This window comes from Streptopelia decaocto (assembly GCF_964273445.1).
Source record: "Streptopelia decaocto genome assembly, contig: HAP1_SCAFFOLD_880, whole genome shotgun sequence".
In the NCBI taxonomy this organism is placed as follows: domain Eukaryota; kingdom Metazoa; phylum Chordata; class Aves; order Columbiformes; family Columbidae; genus Streptopelia; species Streptopelia decaocto.
Genome location: NW_028116844.1, coordinates 29,089 through 52,000, shown reverse-complemented (window position 1 = coordinate 52,000; position 22,912 = coordinate 29,089). Strand labels below are relative to the sequence as shown.

At 65.1% G+C, this 22,912-nt stretch overlaps 2 protein-coding genes across 2 annotated transcripts in view; one reads left to right on the top strand and one right to left on the bottom strand.

Annotated features, from left to right (window-relative positions):
• Positions 1-120: 120 nt before the first annotated feature.
• ADCK5 (aarF domain containing kinase 5) lies at positions 121-22,393 on the top strand (the record flags this gene model as incomplete). Its single annotated transcript, XM_082076732.1, has 13 exons — positions 121-434; positions 1,157-1,232; positions 6,494-6,694; positions 9,809-9,949; positions 12,668-12,781; positions 15,209-15,340; positions 18,252-18,335; positions 18,432-18,513; positions 18,599-18,677; positions 18,759-18,850; positions 20,203-20,455; positions 20,541-20,657; positions 22,176-22,393. The coding sequence occupies 13 exons, from the start codon at positions 121-123 to the stop codon at positions 22,279-22,281; spliced, it is 1,791 nt and encodes a 596-aa protein (XP_081932858.1). The 3' UTR covers positions 22,282-22,393.
• Positions 22,366-22,912, bottom strand: part of CPSF1 (cleavage and polyadenylation specific factor 1) — a gene marked incomplete at its 5' end in the record, with an annotated part of 29,332 nt that continues 28,785 nt past the window's right edge. The window contains one exon of the mRNA XM_082076731.1: positions 22,366-22,459. Within this exon, the coding sequence (XP_081932857.1) occupies positions 22,412-22,459 (48 nt within the window). The remainder of the gene's footprint in view (positions 22,460-22,912) is intronic.

Sequence of the window (22,912 nt, the reverse complement as noted above, 5' to 3'; positions counted from 1 at the left end):
GGTCTCCATGGGTCGGGGTCTCTATGGGTCAGGGGTCTCTCTGGGTCGGGGTCTCTCTGGGTCAGGGGTCTCCATGGGTCAGGGGTCTCTCTGGGTCGGGGTCTCCATGGGTCGGGGGTTATGGGTCGGGGGTCTCTGTGGGTCGGGGGGTCTCTGTGGGTCGGGGGGTCTCTATGGGTCAGGGGTCTCTCTGGGTCGGGGTCTCCATGGGTCGGGGTCTCTCTGGGTCGGGGTCTCCATGGGTCGGGGTCTCCATGGGTCGGGGTCTCTCCGCTCCATCCTGACCCCGTGCCCCCCAGGCGGCGTTTGGCGCGGCCGGTGCTGCTGGCGCTGGGGCTGGGGGGGGCGCTGGGGGGGGGCTGGTGGCTGAGCGCCGAGCCCCCCCAGCGGCGCAGGGCGCGCCTCCTGCTGGACGGCGTGGGACGCTTCGGCAGGTGGGGGCGGGGGGGCCCGGACGCCTGGGTCCCTCCAAGGTTGACCCCCCCCCCTCTTCCCGCGGTGGGGGGTGGCGGGCGGGGAGGGGCTTAAGGGGGTGTGGGTGGCCCGGACGCCTGGGTCCCCCTGGGCTGACCCCCCCGTGGGACGGTTCGGCGGGGGCGGGGCGGGTGGGCTGAGGGGAGGCTTGGGGGGTGGGGGGGTCCCGGACGCCTGGGTCCCCCAGAGCTGAGACCCCACACGGGACAGTTTGGCAGTGGGGGGGCTGGGGAGGGGGTCCCGGACGCCTGGGTCCCCCTGGGCTGACCCCCCCGTGGGACGGTTCGGCGGGGGCGGGGCGGGTGGGCTGAGGGGAGGCTTGGGGGGTGGGGGGGTCCCGGACGCCTGGGTCCCCCAGAGCTGAGACCCCACACGGGACAGTTTGGCAGTGGGGGGGGGGCTGGGGAAGGGGGTCCCGGACGCCTGGGTCCCCCTGGGCTGACCCCCCCGTGGGACGGTTCGGCGAGGGGGGGTGGCGGGTGGGCTGGGGGGAGGCTTGGGGGGTGGGGGGGTCCCGGACGCCTGGGTCCCTTCCCCAGGGCTGAGACCCCACACGGGCTGGGGGAGTCGTGGGGGGGTGGGGGGTCCCGGACGCCTGGGTCCCTCCCCCAGGGCTGAGACCCCACCTGGGTGGCTCCGGCGGGTTTGGGGGTGCCCGGTGTGACCCCCCCGTGCCCCCCAGGTCTCTGGCCGTGGGTGTTCAGATCTCGCTGGACTATTGGTGGACACAGAACGTGGCGCTGCGGGGGCTGGATGAGGTGGGGGGGACTTGGGGGGCACGGGAGGGACTTGGGGGGCTGAGGAGGTGGGGGGGGCTGGGGGAGACTTGGGGGGCTGGGGGGTGAGGAGGTGGTGAGTACTGGGTGGGGGTGGGGGCAATGGGGGCACTTGGGGGGCTCTTGGGGGGGTTGGGGCAGTTGGGGGGCTCGGGGACACTTGGGGTGCTGGGGGGCACTTGGGGGGCTCAGGGGGACGGGGGGTCACTTGGGGGGGCTCTTGGGGGGGTTGGGGCAGTTGGGGGGTTCAGGGAGCACTTGGGGGGCTCAGGGGCAATTGGGGGCCACTGGGGGCTATGGGGAGCACTTGGGGGGCTCAGGGGCACTTGGGGGGCACTGGGGGCTCCGGGGTCACTTGGGGGGCTCAGGGGACACTTGGGGGGCACTGGGGGCACTTGGGGGGCACTGGTGGCTATGGGGGACACTTGGGGGGCTCAGGGGACACTTGGGGGGCACTGGGGGCACTTGGGGGGCACTGGTGGCTATGGGGGACACTTGGGGGGCTCAGGGGCAATTGGGGGGCACTGGGGGCACTTGGGGTGCTGGGGGGCACCCAGTGATGGGCTGGGGGGTTCGATGGCCACTTGGGGGTTCAGTGATGGGCTGGGGGGGGGGGGGGGGCTGGTGTGTGACCCCGTGTCCCCCCAGGGGATGTTGGGGTGCTGGGGGATTTTGGGGTGCTGGGGGGGGAGGTTGGGGTGCTGTGTGACCCCCATGTCCCCCACAACAGCACAGTGTTCATGGACAGGATGTTGGTTGTTTTTGGGGTGCTCTGGGTGTTTTTGGGGTGCTGTGTCCCCCTGTGTCCCCAGGACAGGATGTTGGGTGTTTTTGGGGTGCTCTGGGTGTTTTTGGGGTGCTGTGTCCCCCTGTGTCCCCCCGTGGTGTTTGTGGCTGGGATGTCCCGGTGGTTTTGGGGTGCTCACAGGTGTTTTTTGGGGTGCTGTTGGGATTTTTGGGGTGCTGTGTCACACTGTGGGGGGATATTGCGGGGTTTTGGGGTGCCCTGGGGGGTTTTGGGGTGCTCTTGGGGTTTTGGGGTGCTCTGGGGGGTTTTGGGGTGCTCAGGGGGATTTTGGGGTGCCCTGGGGGGTTTTGGGGTGCTCTTGGGGTTTGGGGTGCTCGGGGGGTTTTGGGGTGCCCTGGGGGTTTTGGGGTGCCCTGGGGGGTTTTGGGGTGCTCTTGGGGTTTTGGGGTGCCCTGGGGGATTTTGGGGTGCTCAGGGGGATTTTGGGGTGCCCTGGGGGGTTTTGGGGTGCTCTTGGGGTTTTGGGGTGCTCAGGGGGTTTTGGGGTGCCCTGGGGGGTTTTGGGGTGCTCTTGGGGTTTGGGGTGCTCGGGGGGTTTTGGGGTGCCCTGGGGGGTTTTGGGGTGCTTAGGGGGGTTTTGGGGTGCTCTGGGGGGTTTTGGGGTGCTCAGGGGGATTTCGGGGTGCCCTGGGGGGTTTTGGGGTGCTCTTGGGGTTTTGGGGTGCCCTGGGGCGTTTTGGGGTGCCCTGGGGGGTTTTGGGGTGCTCTTGGGGTTTTAGGGTGCTTGGGGGGTTTGGGGGTGCCCTGGGGGATTTTGGGGTGCTCAGGGGGATTTTGGGGTGCCCTGGGGGGTTTTGGGGTGCTCTTGGGGTTTTGGGGTGCCCTGGGGGGTTTTGGGGTGCTCAGGGGGATTTTGGGGTGCCCTGGGGGGTTTTGGGGTGCTCAGGGGGATTTTGGGGTGCTCAGGGGGATTTTGGGGTGCCCTGGGGGGTTTTGGGGTGCTCTTGGGGTTTGGGGTGCTCGGGGGGTTTTGGGGTGCTCAGGGGGATTTTGGGGTGCTCTTGGGGTTTTGGGGTGTCCTGGGGAGTTTTGGGGTGCCCTGGGGGATTTTGGGGTGCCCTGGGGGGTTTTGGGGTGCTCTTGGGGTTTTGGGGTGCTCAGGGGGATTTTGGGGTGCCCTGGGGGGTTTTGGGGTGCTCTTGGGGTTTTGGGGTGCTCAGGGGGTTTTGGGGTGCTTGGGGGGTTTGGGGGTGCCCTGGGGGATTTTGGGGTGCTCAGGGGGATTTTGGGGTGCCCTGGGGGGTTTTGGGGTGCTCTTGGGGTTTTGGGGTGCTCAGGGGGTTTTGGGGTGCTCGGGGGGTTTTGGGGTGCTCAGGGGGGTTTTGGGGTGCTCGGGGGGTTTTGGGGTGCTCAGGGGGGTTTTGGGGTGTTCTGGGAGTTTTGGGGTGCTCTGGGTGCTGTCGGGTGGTTTTGGGGTGCTGTGTGTCCTTGTGTCACCCTGTGTCACCTGTCCCCACGGAGAGGGGACACGGAGGGGACAGCGCGGCGTTCATGGCCGGGATGTCAGGCGGTTTTGGGGTGCTCTGGGTGCTGTGTGACCCTGTGTCACCCCGTGTCACCCTGTGTCCCCCCAGGACAGCGCGGCATTCTTGGCCGGGATATTGGCTGTTTTTGGGGTGCTCTGGGTGTGTTTTGGGGTGCTCTGGGTGCTGTGTGACCCTGTGTCCCATGTCCCATGTCCCCAGGACAGCGTGGCATTGGTGCCCAGGATGTCGTGGTGCTGGGGGGATGTCGGGTGTTTTTGGGGTGCTGTGTCACCCCGTGTCCCCTGGTGTCCCCAGGACAGCGTGGCGTTCGTGGTGGGGATGTCGGGTGTTTTTGGGGTGCTCTGGATGTGTTTTTGGGGTGCTGTGTCACCCTGTGTCCCATGTCCCCTGTCCCATGTCCCCAGGACAGCGCAGCATTGGTGGCTGTGATGTCGGGTGTTTTTGGGGTGCTCTGGGTGTGTTTTGGGGTGCTCTGGGTGCTGTGTGACCCCGTGTCCCATGTCCCGTGTCCCCAGGACAGCGCGGCGTTCATGGCCGGGATGCCGCGGTGTTTTTGGGGTGCTCTGGGTGCTGTGTGACCCTGTGTCACCCCGTGTCCCCTGTCCCGTGTCCCCAGGACAGCGCGGCGTTCATGGCCGGGATGTCGCGGTGTTTTTGGGGTGCTCTGGGTGCTGTGTGACCCTGTGTCACCCTGTATCACCCTGTGTGACCCCATGTCCCCTGTCCCATGTCCCCAGGACAGCGCAGCGTTGGTGGCCGGGATGTCAGGTGTTTTTAGGGTGCTCTGGGTGTGTTATGGGGTGCTCTGGGTGCTGTGTGACCCTGTGTCACCCTGTGTCACCCTGTGTCACCCTGTGTCCCATGTCCCCTGTCCCCAGGACAGCGCGGCGTTCGTGGCCGGGATGTTGCGGTGGTTTTGGGGTGCTCTGGGTGTTTTTGGGGTGCTGTGTGACCCCATGTCCCCTGGTGTCCCCAGGACAGCGCGGCGTTCGCGGCCGGGATGTCGCGGTGTTTTTGGGGTGCTGTGTGTCCCATGTCCCGTGTCCCCAGGACAGCGCGGCATTGGTGGTCGGGATGTCGGGTGTTTTTGGGGTGCTGTGTGACCCCGTGTCCCCTGGTGTCCCCAGGACAGCGCGGCATTCGTAGCCGGGATGTCGCGGTGTTTTTGGGGTGCTCTGGGTGTGTTTTGGGGTGCTGTGTGACCCTGTGTCCCATGTCCCCTGTCCCCAGGACAGCGCGGCGTTCGTGGCTGGGATGTCAGGTGTTTTTGGGGTGCTCTGGGTGTGTTTTGGGGTGCTGTGTCACCCTGTGTCCCCTGGTGTCCCCAGGACAGCACGGCGTTCCTGGCTGGGATGTCACTGTGTTTTGGGGTGCTGTGTGACCCCGTCCCATGGTGTCCCCAGGACAGCGCGGCGTTCGCGGCCGGGATGTCGTGGTGTTTTTGGGGTGCTCTGGGTGTTTTTGGGGTGCTGTGTGACCCTGTGTCACCCTGTGTCACCCTGTGTCACCCTGTGTCCCATGTCCCGTGTCCCCAGGACAGCGGTGGCGTTGGTGGCCGGGATGTTGCGGTGCTGGGGGGATGTCAGGTGTTTTTGGGGTGCTGTGTCACCCTGTGTCCCATGTCCCCTGTCCCCTGTCCCCAGGACAGCGCAGCACTGGTGGCTGTGATGTCGGGTGTTTTTGGGGTGCTCTGGATGTGTTTTGGGGTGCTCTGGGTGCTGTGTGACCCTGTGTGACCACATGTCCCCTGGTGTCCCCAGGACAGCGCGGCGTTCATGGCCAGGATGTCGGGTGTTTTTGGGGTGCTCTGGGTGTTTTTGGGGTGCTGTGTGACCATGTCCCCTGTCCCCAGGACAGCGCGGCGTTCATGGCCGGGATGTCGCGGTGGTTTTGGGGTGCTCTGGGTGTTTTTGGGGTGCTGTGTGACCCCATGTCCCCTGGTGTCCCCAGGACAGCGCGGCGTTCGCGGCGGGGATGTCGGGTGTTTTTGGGGTGCTGTGTGTCCCCTGTCCCATGTCCCCAGGACAGCGCGGCGTTGGTGGCCAGGATGTCACTGTGTTTTGGGGTGCTGTGTGACCCTGTGTCCCCTGGTGTCCCCAGGACAGCACGGCGTTCCTGGCTGGGATGTCACTGTGTTTTGGGGTGCTGTGTGACCCTGTCCCCTGGTGTCCCCAGGACAGCGCGGCGTTCGTGGCCGGGATGTCGCGGTGTTTTTGGGGTGCTCTGGGTGCTGTGTGACCCCGTGTCCCCTGTCCCATGTCCCCAGGACAGCGCGGCGTTCGTGGCGGGGATGTCGGGTGTTTTTGGGGTGCTCTGGATGTGTTTTGGGGTGCTCTGGGTGCTGTGTGACCCTGTGTCACCCCATGTCCCCTGTCCCCTGTCCCCAGGACAGCGCGGCGTTCGCGGCCGGGATGTCGCGGTGTTTTTGGGGTGCTCTGGGTGTTTTGGGGTGCTGTGTGACCCCGTGTCCCCTGTCCCCAGGACAGCGCGGCGTTCGCGGCGGAGATGTTGCGGTGCTGGGGGGATGTTGGGTGTTTTTGGGGTGCTCTGGGTGTGTTTTGGGGTGCTGTGTGACCATGTCCCCTGGTGTCCCCAGGACAGCGTGGCGTTCATGGCCGGGATGTCGCGGTGCTGGGGGGATGTCACTGTGTTTTGGGGTGCTGTGTGACCCCGTGTCCCCTGTCCCCAGGACAGCGCGGCGTTCGCAGCTGTGATATCGCAGTGTTTTTGGGGTGCTCTGGGTGTTTTTGGGGTGCTGTGTGACCATGTCCCCTGTCCCCAGGACAGCGCGGCGTTCGTGGCAGGGATGTCGCGGTGTTTTTGGGTGCTGTGTGACCATGTCCCCTGTCCCCAGGACAGCGCGGCGTTCGCGGCCGGGATGTCGCGGTGCTGGGGTGATGTTGGGTGTGTTTTGGGGTGCTGTGTGACCCCGTGTCCCCTGTCCCCAGGACAGCGCGGCGTTCGCGGCGGGGATGTCGCGGTGCCACCGGCGGGGCGCGGAGCGGCTGTTCTGGGGGGCCCTGCGGAACGGGGGGCTGTACGTGAAGCTGGGCCAGGGGCTCTGCGCCTTCAACCACCTCCTGCCCCCCGAGTACGGCGCCGCGCTCCGGCCCCTGGAGGATCGGGCGCTGCAGCGGCGCCACGGAGAGGTGACGGGGACATGGGGACGGAGGGGACACGGAGAGGGGACGGGGACAGGGGGACAGGGACAAGGACACGGGGAGGGGATGGGGACATGGGGACAGGGAGGAGACGTGGGGACACGGGGAGGTGACAGGGACAGGGACACAAGGAGGGGACAGGGACATGGGAACAGGGACATGGGGACACGGAGAGGTGACAGGGATGTGGGGACACGGAGGTGACAGGGACATGGTGACGGGGACATGGGGACAGAGACGTGGGGACACGGGGAGGGGACAGGGACATGGGAACAGGGACATGGGGACAGGGACGTGGGGACACGGAGAGGTGACAGGGACGTGGGGACACAGGGAGGTGACAGGGACATGGTGACCGGGACACGGTGACGGGGACATGGGGACAGAGACGTGGGGACACGGGGAGGGGACAGGGCCATGGGGACAGGGAGGGGACATGGGGACACAGAGACAGGACAGGGATGTGGGGACAGGGACATGGGGACACGGGGAGGGGACAGGGACATGGGGACAGGGGGACACAGGGACAGGGACAGGGGGACACAGAGAGGGGACAGGGACATGGGGATAGGGACAGGGACACAGGGAAGGGACAGGGACACGGAGAGATGACAGGGACATGGAGAGGGGACAGGGATGTGGGAACAGGGAGAGGGGACAGGGACAGGGACATGGGGACACAGAGAGGGGACGGGGACAGGGACATGGGGACAGGGACAGGGACACGGGGACACGGAGAGGTGACCAGGACAGGGACATGGGGACACAGAGAGGGGACAGGGACACTGGGACATGGAGAGGGGACAGGGGGACAGGGACATGGAGAGGGGACAGGCACAGGGACATGGGGACATGGAGAGGGGACAGGGGACACAGGGACATGGGGACAGAGACATGGGGAGGGGACAGGGAAATGGGGGGACATGGGGACAGGGGACACGGAGAGGTGACAGGGACACAGGGGTGACATAGGGACAGGGACATGGGGGTCACAGGGGACAAGGGACACAGAGAGGGGACAGGGACACAGAGAGGGGACAGGGATATGGAGAAGGGACAGGGACAGGGGACATGGGGGTGACATGGGGACAGGGGACACAGGGCCAGGGGGGTGACATGGGAGGGACACAGGGAGGTGACAGGGGGACAAGGAGAGGGGACATGCGGGGACATGGAGAGTGGACAGGGTTGACATAGGGACAGGGACATGGAGAGGGGACAGGGACACAGGGTTGACATAGGGACAGGGACATGGAGAGGTGACAGGGACATGGGGTGACATGGGGACAGGGACATGGGGACAGGGACATGGGGGGGTCACCCTGCGCCCCCTGTAGGACAGAGCGCTGTGCTGGGGACACCGGGAGGGGGACACGGGTCCCCATGTCACCAGGTCGATGAGCTGTTCCCAGAGGAGCTCCCCATGTCCCCACGATGTCCCCACGATGTCCCCACGTCACTGTCCCCATGTCCCTACGCTGTCCCCCCAGGTAGATGAGCTGTTCCTGGAGGAGTTCCCATGTCACTGTCCCCATGTCACTGTCCCCATGTCACTGTCCCTGTCCCCATAGGTGGACGAGCTGTTCCTGGAGGAGTTCCCATGTCACTGTCCCCATGTCACTGTCACTGTCCCCAGGTTGACGAGCTGTTCCTGGAGGAGTTCCCATGTCACTGTCCCCATGTCACTGTCCCCATGTCACTGTCCCCATGTCACTGTCCCTGTCCCCATGTCCCCATATGTGGATGAGCTGTTCCTGGAGGAGTTCCCATGTCACTGTCCCCATGTCACTGTCCCCATGTCCCCGTCCCTGTCACTGTCCCCATAGGTGGACGAGCTGTTCCTGGAGGAGTTCCCATGTCACTGTCCCCATGTCACTGTCACTGTCCCCATGTCCCCAGGTTGACGAGCTGTTCCTGGAGGAGTCCCCATGTCCCGGTCCCCATGTCCCGGTCCCCATGTCACTGTCCCCATGTCACTGTCACTGTCCCTATAGGTGGATGAGCTGTTCCTGGAGGAGTCCCCATGTCACTGTCCCCATCTCACTGTCCCCATGTCACTGTCCCCATGTCACTGTCACTGTCCCCATAGGTTGACGAGCTGTTCCTGGCGGAGTTCCCATGTCACTGTCCCCATGTCACTGTCACTGTCCCCATGTCACTGTCCCTGTCACTGTCCCTATAGGTTGACGAGCTGTTCCTGGCGGAGTTCCCATGTGACTGTCCCCATGTCACTGTCCCCATGTCCCCATGTCCCCATAGGTGGACGAGCTGTTCCTGGAGGAGTTCCCATGTCACTGTCCCCATGTCCCGGTCCCCATGTCACTGTCACTGTCCCCAGGTTGACGAGCTGTTCCTGGAGGAGTCCCCATGTCACTGTCCCCATGTCCCTGTCCCTGTCCCCATGTCACTGTCCCTGTCCCCATGTCCCCATATGTGGATGAGCTGTTCCTGGAGGAGTTCCCATGTCACTGTCCCCATGTCCCCATGTCCCCAGGTGGATGAGCTGTTCCTGGAGGAGTTCCCATGTCACTGTCCCCATAGGTGGATGAGCTGTTCCTGGAGGAGTTCCCATGTCCCTGTCCCCGTGTCACTGTCCCTGTCCCCATAGGTTGACGAGCTGTTCCTGGAGGAGTTCCCATGTCACTGTCCCCATGTCCCCATGTCCCCAGGTGGACGAGCTGTTCCTGGAGGAGTTCCCATGTCACTGTCCCCATGTCCCCATAGGTGGATGAGCTGTTCCTGGAGGAGTTCCCATGTCACTGTCCCCATGTCCCCATAGGTGGATGAGCTGTTCCTGGAGGAGTTCCCATGTCACTGTCCCCATGTCCCCATAGGTGGACGAGCTGTTCCTGGAGGAGTTCCCATGTCACTGTCCCCATGTCACTGTCCCTGTCACTGTCCCTATAGGTGGATGAGCTGTTCCTGGAGGAGTTCCCGTGTCACTGTCCCCATGTCCCCATGTCCCCATATGTGGATGAGCTGTTCCTGGAGGAGTTCCCGTGTCACTGTCCCCATGTCACTGTCCCCATGTCCCCATAGGTGGATGAGCTGTTCCTGGAGGAGTTCCCATGTCACTGTCCCCATGTCCCCATGTCCCCATAGGTGGACGAGCTGTTCCTGGAGGAGTTCCGCACCACCCCGGCCGGGCTGTTCCGCGAGTTCGACTACGAGCCGGTGGCGGCCGCCAGCCTGGCCCAGGTGCACCGGGCGCAGCTGCACGACGGGACCCCCGTGGCCGTCAAGGTGGGGACCGGGACCCCCCGACACCGGGACACCCCCAGGGGACACCCAGGGGACACCCAGGACACTCAGAGACCCCCCAGGACACCCCCAGGGGACACCCAGGGGACACCCAGGACACTCAGAGACACTCTGGGGACACCCCCAGGGACACCCAGGGGACACCCAGAGACCCAGGGACACCCTGGGGACATCATAGGGACACCCCCAGGGACCCCCCGGGGACCCAGGACACCCCAGGAATCCCCAGGGACACCCAGGGGACACTCCAGGGACGCAGTGACCCCCCAGGACACCCCCAGGGACCCCCCAGGACACCCCCAGGGACACCTGGGGACACCCCCAGAGACCCAGGGACCCCCAGGGACCCCCAGGGACCCTCCCCAGGGACACCCAGAGACACCCAGGGGACACTCTGGGGACACCCCAGGGACACCCCCAGAGACCCAGGGACACCCCAGGGACCCCCATGGACACCGCCAGGGACAACCCTGGGACCTTCATCCCCCCCACCCCAGGAGACCCTTGGGGATCTCACCCCCCCCCCACCTCCCAAACCCAGGAGACCCCCTGCCCCCCCTCTTCAGACACCCCCTGGGAACACCCAACACTCAGACCCCCCAACACTGGGACCCCCCTGGACTGTCCCCCAGGGACCCCCCAGGACACCCTTGGGGATCCCCCCCCACCCAGGAGTCCCCCAAGTGACCCCCCCCACCCCAGCTTCCCCACCCCCAGGACACACTGGGACCCCCCAACATTGACAACACCCCCCTGGGATTCCCCAAGGAGCCTCTACCAAAGCACCCCCCCAGTGACCCCCCCAGTGCCCCCCATAACCTCCCAGTGACTCCCCATGACCCCCCCAGTGACCCCCCCAGTGCCCCCCATAACCTCCCAGTGACTCCCCATGACCCCCCCAGTGACCCCCCCAGTGCCCTCCATAATCTCCCAGTGACTCCCCATGACCCCCCCCAGTGACCCCCCCAGTGCCCCCCATGACCTCCCAGTGACTCCCCATGACCCCCATGATCCCCTCAGTACCCCCCATGAACCCCCCCAGTGACCCACCTCAGTAACCCCCCCCCCAGTACCCCCTATAACCCTCCAGTGACCCCCCCCTAACTCCTCCAATACCCCCATGACCCACCCAGTGCCCCCCATGACAACCCCGGTGTCCCCTGTGCCCCCCCCACTGTGTCCCCCCGTGACCCCTCCAGTGACCCCCCCGTGTCCCCTGTGACTCCCCGAGTGTCCCCCAGCATGACCCCCCCAGTGTCCCCCCATGACACCCCCATCTCCCCCATGATCCCCCATGTCCCACCCATGACCCCCCCATGACCCCCGTGACCACGCTGTCCCCCCCCCCAGTGTCCCCCATGACCCCTCAGTGTCCCTCCCCCTGTCCCCCTGTGACCCCCCTCATGCCACCCCCATGACCTCTCCATGTCACCCTTGGTGTCCCCCATGTCCCCCTGTGACCCCCACTGTCCCCACAGTGTCCCCCACAGTGTCCCCCATGACTCCCCCCATAACCCCCCCCCATGTCCCCCAGTGACCCCCACTGTCCCCCCATGGCACCCCATGATCCCCACTGTCCCCACAGTGTCCCCCATGACCCCCTGTGACCCCCACTGTCCCCCCATGTCGCCCCTGGTGTCCCCCAATGACCTCCCCATGTCCCCCTGTGACACCCACTGTCCCCTCCATGTCCCCCCATGTCACCCTTGATGTCCCTCCCCCTGTCCCCCTGTGACTCCCCCATGTCCCACGTGACCCCCCGCAGTGTCCCCCGCGTGTTCCCATGTCCCCGTGTCCCCAGGTCCCCATGTCCCTGTGTCTTCCCATGTCCCCTGTGTCCCTATGTCCCCATGTCCTCTGTCCCCAGCTCCCATGTCCCCCGTGTCCCCCCATGTCCCTGTGTCCCCATGTCCCTGTGTCCCCATGTCCCTGTGTCCCCAGGTCCCCAGGTCCCCATGTGCCCTGTGTCCCCGTGTCCCCCCATGTCCCCATGTCCCCTATGTCCCTGTGTCCCCAGGTCCCCATGTTCCATGACCCCAGGTCCCCATGTCCCTATGTCCCCATGTCCTCTGTCCCCAGCTCCCATGTCCCCCGTGTCCCCCCATGTCCCTGTGTCCCTGTATCCCTGTGTCCCCAGGTCCCCCATGTCCCGTGTCCCCGTGTCCCCTGTGTCCCCCATGTCCCCTGTGTCCCCATGTCCCCTGTGTCCCCGTGTCCCCATGTCCCGTGTCCCCATGTCCCATGTCCCCCATGTCCCCCGTGTCCCCATGTCCCATGTCCCCCGTGTCCCCGTGCTCCCATGTCCCATGTCCCCCATGTCCCCGTGTCCCCGTGTCCCCATGTCCCATGTCCTCATGTCCCCGTGTCCCCATGTCCCATGTCCCCCGTGTCCCCGTGTCCCCATGACCCCATGTCCCATGTTCCCCGTGTCCCCGTGTCCCCATGTCCCGTGTCCCCACATCCCATGTCCCCATGTCCCCATGTCCCCATGTCCCGTGTCCCCGTGTCCCCATGTCCCCATGTCCCCCATGTCCCCCACGTCCCGTGTCCCCACGTCCCGTGTCCCCACGTCCCATGTCCCCGTGTCCCCATGTCCCCATGTCCCATGTCCCCATGTCCCGTGTCCCCCATGTCCCCACGTCCCGTGTCCCCACGTCCCATGTCCCCGTGTCCCCGTGTCCCCATGTCCCGTGTCCCCAGGTCCAGTACATCGATCTCCGCGACCGCTTCGAAGGCGACATCCGGACGCTGGAGCTGCTGCTGCGCATCGTGGAGTTCATGCACCCGGCCTTCGCGCTCGGATGGGTGCTGCAGGTGACAGCCCAGGGTCCCCATGTCACCCATGGGTCACCCCAGTGTCCCCATGTCACCCCCGGGTCACCCCCGTGTCCCCTGTCCCCCCAGACTGCCACTGCGCATCATGGGGTTCATGCACCCGGCCTTTGCGCTTATATGGGTGCTGCAGGTGACACCCTGGTGTCCCCAGGTCACCCCAGTGTCCTCATGTCACCCCCATGTTCCCACTGTCACCCCAGTGTCCCCATGTCCCCCCAAGCTGCCACTGCGCATCATAGGGTTCATGCACCCAGCCTTCGCACTCATATGGGTGCTGCAGGTGACACCCCATGTCCCCATGTCACTCCAGTGTCCCCGGGTCACCCCCGGGTCACCCCTGGGTCACCCCAGTGTCCCCAGTGTCCCCTGTCCCCCCAGACTTCCACTGCGCATCATGGGGTTCAGGCACCCGGCCTTCGCGCTCATATGGGTGCTGCAGGTGACACCCAGGTGTCCCCGAGTCACCCCAGGGTCCTCATGTCACCCCCATGTTCCCACTGTCACCCCAGTGTCCCCAGTGTCCCCTGTGCCCCCAAGCTGCCACTGCGCATCATAGGGTTCATGCACCCGGCCTTCGAGCTCGGATGGGTGCTGCAGGTGACACCCCAGTGTCCCCAGGTCACCCCATGTCACTCCAGTGTCCCCAGGTCACCCCAGTGTCCCCATGTCACCCCTGGCTCACCCCAGTGTCCCTAGTGTCCCCATGTCCCTCCCAAGCTGCCACTGCGCATCATGGGGTTCAGGCACACGGCCTTCGCGCTTATATGGGTGCTGCAGGTGACACCCGGGTGTCCCCGAGTCACCCCAGGGTCCCCATGTCACCCCCATGTTCCCACTGTCACCCCAGTGTCCCCAGTGTCCCCTGTGCCCCCAAGCTGCCACTGCGCATCATGGGGTTCATGCACCCGGCCTTTGCGCTCATATGGGTGCTGCAGGTGACACCCTGGTGTCCCCAGGTCACCCCATGTCACTCCAGTGTCCCCAGGTCACCCCAGTGTCCCCATGTCACCCCTGGCTCACCCCAGTGTCCCTAGTGTCCCCATGTCCCTCCCAAGCTGCCACTGCGCATCATGGGGTTCAGGCACCCGGCCTTTGCGCTCATATGGGTGCTGCAGGTGACACCCGGGTGTCCCCAGGTCACCCCAGTGTCCTCATGTCACCCCCATGTTCCCACTGTCACCCCAGTGTCCCCAGTGTCCCCTGTGCCCCCAAGCTGCCACTGCGCATCGTGGGGTTCATGTACCCGGCCTTTGCGCTTGGATGGGTGCTGCAGGTGACACCCTGGTGTCCCCAGGTCACCCCAGTGTCCCCATGTCACCCACGGGTCACCCCAGTGTCCCCTGTGCCCCCAAGCTGCCACTGCGCATCGTGGGGTTCATGCACCCGGCGTTTGCACTCATATGGGTGCTGCAGGTGACACCCCACATCCCCAGGTCACCCCATGTCACTCCAGTGTCCCCAGGTCACCCCAGTGTCCCCATGTCACCCCTGGGTCACCCCAGTGTCCCCAGTGTCCCCTGTCCCCCCAAACTGCCACTGCGCATCATGGGGATCATGCACCCGGCCTTCGCGCTCGGATGGGTGCTGCAGGTGACACCCCCAGTGTCACCCCAGTGTCCCCATGACACCCCCATGTCCCCAGGTCACCCCAGTATCCCCTGTCCCCCCCCCAGCTGCTGCTGCACATCGGGGGGTTCCTGCCCCCTCTTGGCCCTGGGCTGGGGGCTGCAGGTGACACCCCCCAGAGACCCCCCGTGTCACCCCAGTGTCCCCGTGTCACCCCCATGTCCCTGCTGAGCTGCCACCGCACACCATGTGGTTCCTGCCCCCTGGTGCTGGGCTGGGGGGATGCGGGCTCAGGCCTCCATGTCCCCATGTCCCCATGTCCCCGTGTCCCCATGTCCCTGTGTCCCCAGGTTGCCATGTCCCCGTGTCCCCACGTCCCATGTCCCCGTGTCCCCGTGTCCCCGTGTCCCGTGTCCCCGTGTCCCCTGTGTCCCCGTGTCCCCATGTCCCCATGTCCCCATGTCCCTGACCCAGGAGCCGAAGGGGATGCAGGCTCAGGCCCCCCGTGTCCCCATGTCCCCATGTCCCCTGTCGCAGGAGCTGAAGGGGACGCAGGCTCAGGACCCCGTGTCCCCATGTCCCTGTGTCCCCATGTCCCCGTGTCCCCATGTCCCCATGTCCCCTGACCCAGGAGCTGAAGGGGATGCAGGCTCAGGACCCCATGTCCCCATGTCCCCGTGTCCCCATGTCCCCTGACCCAGGAGCCAAAGGGGACACAGGCTCAGGACCCCGTGTCCCCATGTCCCCGTGTCCCCTGTCACAGGAGCTGAAGGGGATGCAGGCTCAGGACCCCGTGTCCCCATGTCCCCGTGTCCCCATGTCCCCTGTCCCCTGTCCCAGGAGCTGAAGGGGACGCTGGCGCAGGAGCTGGACTTCGAGAACGAGGGGCGGAACGCGGAGCGATGCGCCCGGGACCTGCGGCACTGCGGCTACGTCGTGGTGCCACGAGTGCACTGGGACAAGAGCAGCAAGGTGACAGGGGACATGGGGACACGTGTGCACTGGGACAGGAGCAGCAAGGTGACAGGGGACAGGGGACATGGGGACACGTGTGCAATGGGACAAGAGCAGCAAGGTGACAGGGGACATGGGGACATGGGGACACGCGTGCACAGGGACAAGAGCAGCAAGGGGACAGGGGACATGGGGACACGTGTGCACTGGGACAAGAGCAGCAAGGTGACAGGGGACATGGGGACATGGGGACACGCGTGCACAGGGACAAGAGCAGCAAGGGGACAGGGGACACGTGTGCACTGGGACAAGAGCAGCAAGGTGACAGGGGACATGGGGACATGGGGACACTGGGACAGGAGCAGCAAGGTGACAGGGGACAGGGGACACGTGTGCACTGGGACAAGAGCAGCAAGGTGACAGTGGACAGGGGACATGGGGACATGGGGACACGCGTGCACAGGGACAAGAGCAGCAAGGGGACAGGGGACAGGGGACATGGGTGCACTAGGACAAGAGCAGCAAGGTGACAGGGGACATGGGGACATGGGGACACTGGGACAGGAGCAGCAAGGTGACAGGGGACAGGGGACACGTGTGCACTGGGACAAGAGCAGCAAGGTGACAGTGGACAGGGGACATGGGGACATGGGGACACGTGTGCACTGGGACAAGAGCAGCAAGGGGACAGGGGACAGGGGACATGGGTGCACTAGGACAAGAGCAGCAAGGTGACAGGGGACAGGGGACATGGGGACACTGGGACAAGAGCAGCAAGGGGACAGGGGACATGGGACACGTGTGCACTGGGACAAGAGCAGCAAGGGGACAGGGGACATGGGGACACGTGTGCACTGGGACAAGAGCAGCAAGGGGACAGGGGACAGGGGACATGGGTGCACTAGGACAAGAGCAACAAGGTGACAGGGGACAGGGGACACATGTGCACTGGGACAAGAGCAGCAAGGGGACAGGGGACATGGGGACACGTGTGCACTGGCACAAGAGCAGCAAGGTGACAGGGGACAGGGGACATGGGGACACGTGTGCACTGGGACAAGAGCAGCAAGGTGACAGGGGACATGGGGACATGGGGACACTGGGACAGGAGCAGCAAGGTGACAGGGGACAGGGGACACAGGCACACGGACCGTCGGTGCGATGGGGACAGGGAACGAGGACAAGGACGGGGGGACAGGGATCAGGGGACGGGATTTCTGGGACAGGGACTGGGGGTGTGTTGGGGACAAGGGACAGGGACTGAAGTGGTGATGGGGACAGGGTGGCAGGGACAGTGGGACAGGGACCGTGGGGACAGGGCACTGCAGGGACTGTGGGGACAGCAGGGACGGGGTGGCAGGGACAGGGGGCTGATGTGTCCCCATCCCTGTCCCTGCCTGTCCCCGCTGTGTCCCTGTCCCCGTGTGTCCCTGTCCCTGCTTGAACCTACCTGTTGCCCTCCCCATTCCCCTGCCTGTCCCCCTGTCCCCCCGTGTCCCTCTGTGTTCCCCTGTCCCCCTGTGTCCTGTCCCTACCCTTGTGTCCTGTCCCCCTGTGTCCCCACTGTGTCCCTGTCCCCGTGTCCCTCTGTGTTCCCCTGTCCCCCTGTGTCCTGTCCCTACCCTTGTGTCCTGTCCCCCTGTGTCCCCACTGTGTCCCTGTCCCCGTGTCCCTGTGTTCCCCTGTCCCCCTGTGTCCCCATGTCCTGTCCCTACCCTTGTGCCCTGTCCTCCTGTGTCCCTGTCCTCTGTGTCCCTGTCCCCCCGTGTCCCTGTCCTCTGTGTCCCTGTCCCCCTGTCCCGTGTCCCTGTCCCCTTGGGTACCCCTGTCCCCCTGTTCCCTGTGTCCCTACCCCCGTGTCCCTCTGTGTCCCTCTGTGTTCCCCTGTCTCCCTGTGTCCTGTCCCTACCCTTGTCCCCGTGTCCCCATCCCCCCGTGTCCCCGTCCCCCGTGTCCCCGTCCCCCTGTGTCCCTGTCCTCTGTGTCCCTCTGTGTCCCTGCCCCCTGTCCCATGTCCCTGTCCCCTTGTGTACCCCTGTCCCCCTGTTTCCCTGTCCTCGGTGTCCCTCTGTGTCCCTGTCCTCTGTGTCCCCCTGTGTCCCTGTCCCCCTGTCCCATGTCCCTGTCTCCCTATGCCCTGTCCCGCTATCCCGTGTACCCCTGTCCCCTGTGTACTCCTGTGTACCCGTTCCCTGTGTCCCCCTGTGTCCCTGTCCCCCTGTGTCCCTGTCCCCTGTGTACCCCTGTTCGCTGTCCCCTGTGTCCCTGGTCCCCCTGTCCCCTGTGTACCCCTGTCCCCCTGTCCCCTGTGTCCCCCTGTCCCCTGTGTCCCCCTGTGTACCCCTGTCCCCCTGTGTACTCCTGTGTCCCCCTGTCCCCTGTGTCCCCCCGTCCCCTGTGTCCCTGGTCCCCTGTGTCCCCCTGTGTACCCCTGTCCCCTGTGTCCCCCTGTGTCCCCCTGTCCCCCTGTGTACTCCTGTGTCCCCCTGTCCCCCTGTGTACTCCTGTGTCCCCCTGTCCCCCTGTGTACCCTTGTCCCCCTGTGTGTCCCTGGTCCCCTGTGTCCCTGCCCCCTGTGTACCCCTGTCCCTCTGTGTACCCCTGTCCCCTGTGTCCCTCTCCCCTGTGTGTCCCTGTCCCCCTGTGTACCCCTGTCCCCCTGTGTACCCCTATCCCCTGTGTACCCCTGTCCCCCTGTGTCCCCCTGTGTACTCCTGTGTCCCCCTGTCCCCTGTGTCCCCCTGTGTCCCTGTGTCCCTGGTCCCCTGTGTCCCTGGTCCCCTGTGTCCCTGTCCCCTGTGTACCCCTGTCCCCCTGTGTACCCCTGTCCCCTGTGTACCCCTGTCCCGTGTACTCCTGTGTACTCCTGTCCCCTGTCCCCCTGTCCCCTGTGTCCCTGTCCCCGTGTCCCCGTGTCCCGTGTCCCCAGCGCGTCCTGACGGCGGATTTCTGCGAGGGCTGCAAGATCACCAACGTGGAGGGGATCCGCAGCCAGGGCCTGGGCGTGCAGGACGTGAGTGACCCCCCCGCGTTGGGGACACCTGGGGACACCCCGGGGACACCTGGGGACACCCGGGGACACCCCCAGGGACACCCCATGTCCCCACAGGCGGCTGAGAAGCTGATCCGCGTGTTCGCCGAGCAAATCTTCTACACCGGCTTCATCCACGCCGACCCCCACCCTGGGAACGGTACCCGCACCGGGGGGGTCCCCAAGGCCCTGGGGGTGTCCCCGAGGCGCCCGGTGTCCCCATGTCCCCGTGTCCCCCCCCACAGTGCTGGTGCGACGCGGCCCCGACGGCAAAGCCCAACTGGTGCTGCTGGACCACGGGCTGTACGAGTTCCTGAGCGAGAGGTCAGGGGGGCCGGGGGGGTCCCGGGGGGGACGTTGGGGACACGGGTGACGTGTCCCCCGCTGAGGCCTCGGGGACCGCAGGGACCGCGCGGCGCTGTGCCAGCTCTGGAGAGCCATCGTGCTGCGCGACCACGGGGCCATGCGGAGCCGCGCCGCCGAGCTGGGCGTGCAGGGTGAGTCGGGGGCTGGGGCTGCTTCAACTTGAACTTGACCCCTTGGCTGGGGGGGCTGCCACCCTTGAACTTGACCCCTGGGGGGGCTGCCACCCCCAAACCTGCCTCCTTGGGGTTTTACAGCCCCTGAACTTGATCCTTGGGGTCCTGCACCCCTTGACCTTGACCCCTGAGGTTCTGCATCCCCTGAGGTCCTGCAGCCCCTGACCTTGACCCTTGGGGTCCTGCAGCCCTTGAACTTGATCCTTGAGATCCTGCAGCCCCTGACCTTGACCCCTGGGGTTCTGTAGCCCTTGAACTTGATCCTTGGGGTTCTGCAACCCTTGAACTTGACCCCTGAGGTTCTGCATCCCCTGACCTTGACCCCTGGAGTCCTGCACTCCTTGACCTTGACCCCTGGGGGTCCTGCACCCCTTGAACTTGACCCCTGAGGTTCTTCAGCTCCTGACCTTGACCCCTGGGGTTCTACAGCCCCTTAATTTGATCCTTGTGGTCCTGCAGCCCCTGACCTTGACCCCTGGGGTCCTGCACCCCTTGAACTTGACCCCTGAGTTTCTGCAGCCCCTGGCCTTGACCCCTGGGGTTCTGCACCCCTTGAACTTGACCCCTGAGTTTCTGCACCCCCTGACTTTGACCCCTGGGGTACTGCAGCCCCTGAACTTGATCCTTGTGGTCCTGCACCCCTTGAACTTGCCCCCTGAGTTTCTGCACCCCCTGACCTTGACCCCTGGGGAGTCTACAGCCCCTGAACTTGACCCCTGGTTTTGTACAGCCCTTAAACTTGATCCTTGTGGTCCTGCACCCCTTGACCTTGACCCCTGAGTTTCTGCAGCCCCTGACCTTGACCCCTGGGGTCCTGCACCCCTTGAACTTGACCCCTGAGGTTCTGCAGCCCCTGACCTTGACCCCTGAGGCTCTGCAGCCCCCGGCCTTGACCCCTGGGGTCCTGCACCCCTTGAACTTGACCCCTGAGTTTCTGCACCCCCTGACCTTGACCCCTGGCATCCTGCCCCCCTTGAACTTGACCCCTGGGGTTCAGCAGCCCCTGACCTTGATCCCTGGGATCCTGCCCCCCTTGACCTTGACCCCTGAGGTTCTGCAGCCCCTGACCTTGACCCCTGGGGGTTCTACAGCCCTTGAACTTGACCCTTGGGGTTCTACAGCCCCTTAACTTGATCCTTGTGGTCCTGCATCCCCGACCTTGACCCCTGGGGTCCTACAGCTCTTGAACTTGACCCCTGAGGTTCTGCAGCCCCTGAACTTGACCCCTGGTTTTGTACAGCCCTTAAACTTCATCCTTGTGGTCCTGCATCCCCTGACCTTGACCCCCCGTGTCCCGTGTCCCCCCCCAGACTACCTGCTGTTCAGCGAGATCCTGCTGCAGCGGCCGCTGCGGCGCGCGGGGCTGTCGCTGGCGCGGGCGCTGACGGGCGCGGAGCGGGCGTACATGCAGGAGATGGCGGCGCAGCACTTCCAGCGGGTGCTGCGGGTGCTGCGGGCGCTGCCGCGGCCCATGCTGCTGGTGTTCCGCAACATCAACACGGTGCGCAGCATCCACGCCGCGCTGGGCGCCCCCATCGACCGCTACACCCTCATGGCCAAGGCGTGAGTTTCGGGGTGGGGGGGGGAAAAAAGGGGGTTTTGGGGGGGTTTTTGGGGGGGGTGGGGATGAGGTGTTTTCACCCCATAGCGCCGTGAGGAGCTGGAGCCGCTTGACCGGGGAGAAAGTGGGTGGAATCGGTGCCATCGGCGTCTTCTGCTGGTTCCGCGTGTTCTGGGAGAGCCTCAAGTTCGAGGTGGCGCTCAGGTGGGTCTGGGGGTGCTGGGGAAATTGGGGGGGGGGGTGAAAGCAGAGGGTGTTGTGGGGAACCCCCCCGCCACTCCGTGTGCGTGGGGACATTGGGGACACTGGGGATATCAGGGACATGGGGGTCATCAGGGGTCCTGCAGCTCTTGAACTTGATCCTTGTGATCCTGCAGCCCCTGAGCTTGACCCCTGGGGTCCTGCACCTCTTGAACTTGACCCCCAGGGTCCTGTACCCTGTGACCTTGACCTCTGGGGTTCTGCAGCCCTTGAACTTGACCCCTGGGGTTCTGAAACCCTTGAACTTGGCCCCTGGGGTCTTGCAGCCCCTGAACTTGATCCTTGGGGTCCTGCACCCCTTAACCTTGACCCCTTAGGTTCTGCAGCCCCTGACATTGACCTCTGGGGTTCTGCATCCCCTGAGGTCCTGCAGCCCCTGACCTTGACCCTTGGGGTCCTGCAGCCCTTGAACTTGATCCTTGAGATCCTGCAGCCCCTGACCTTGACCCCTGGGGTCCTGCACCTCTTGAACTTGACCCCCAGGGTCCTGTACCCCCTGACCTTGACCCCTGGGGTTCTGCATCCCCTGAGGTCCTGCAGCCCCCGACCTTGACCCCTGGGGTCCTGCAGCCCCACCCCTTGACCTTGACCCCTGAGGTCTTGCAGCCCCTGACCTTGACCCTTAGGGTCCTGCAGCCCTTGAACTTGATCCTTGTGATCCTGCAGCTCCTGACATTGACCCCTGGGGTCCTGCACCTCTTGAACTTGACCCCCAGGGTCCTGTTGACCCCCCCGCCGCTCCGTGTGCAGCAGCCTGCGTGGGGACATTGGGGACACTGGGGATATCAGGGACATCAGGGAACATTGGGGACACTGGGGGACACTGGGGGGACACCATGTTCTGCAGTGCCTGCTGCTCCATGTGCAGCAGCGTGCGTGGGGACACTGGGGACATGAGGGGACACTGGGGACATTGGGGACACTGGGGACACCAGGGGGACACCGTGTTCTGCAGCGCCCGCCGCTCCGTGTGCAGCAGCCTGGGGACAGGGGACACTGGGGACATTGGGGACACTGGGGATATGGGCACTGGGAACCAGGGCCACTTGGCATCAGGGCAGAAAGGGGACAGCGGGGGGACATCAGCACTGGGGACACAGGGACATCAGGGACACATCAGCATCGGGGGACAGGGACGTCAAGGGGGACACCAGCATTGGGTGACACCCCCCTGCTTGGGGACACCCCAGTGACACCCTGTGGCACCCGCATCAGGGATGGGACAAACATGGAGAGTGTGGGGACGGTGACCCCTTGGGCAGCCCCACATGGTGGGGCAGGTGTGGGTCAGTCTATGGGTCAATCTATGGGTCAGTCTATGGGTCATACCTGAAGGCCCGTGGGTTCAGTCCTGCGTGGTGGGGCAGGTGTGGGTCAGTCTATGGGTCAGTCTATGGGTCAGTCTATGGGTCGCACCTGAAGGCCCGTGGTTCACCCCCCCCGTCCCGCTGTGGGTCGCAGGTTCGAGAGCCTCTCGGCGCGGGTGACGATGTCGCTGCTGCGGCTGCTCCTGCACTGGGGGGTCCTGACCCCCAGCCCCGAGATGGACGAGTATCTGCAGGGGTAGGGGGGGACCCCAAAATACCCCCCCAAGTTGAAATAAACTGCCCCCCCCCCCAAACCCCCCCCGACCTGGAACACAGACACGGGGCGGGGGTCCCGGTTCTTTATAAAATGTATTTCTTTGGGGGGGTCTCTCAAAAATGCGCCGTCACACGGTCGATCTCCAGCAGGTCGTCCAGGATCTGGGGGGAAGAGGCGTTGAGGGGTTATGGGGTGCGGGATGTGTGGGGTGGGATGTGTGCGGTGGGGTGGGGTGGGATGGGATGGGATGGGATGGGATGGGATGGGATGGGATGGGATGGATGGGATGGGAAGGAATGGATGGGATGGATGGATGGGATGGGATGGGATGGGATGGGATGGGATGGGATGGGATGGGATGGGATGGGACGGGATGGATGGGATGGGATGGGGTGGATGGATGGGATGGATGGGATGGGATGGGATGGGGTGGATGGATGGGATGGGATGGATGGGATGGGAAGGAATGGATGGGATGGATGGGATGGGATGGGGTGGATGGATGGGATGGGATGGATGGGATGGGATGGGATGGATGGGATGGATGGGATGGGATGGGATGGGATGGGATGGGATGGGGTGGATGGGATGGATGGGATGGGATGGGATAGATG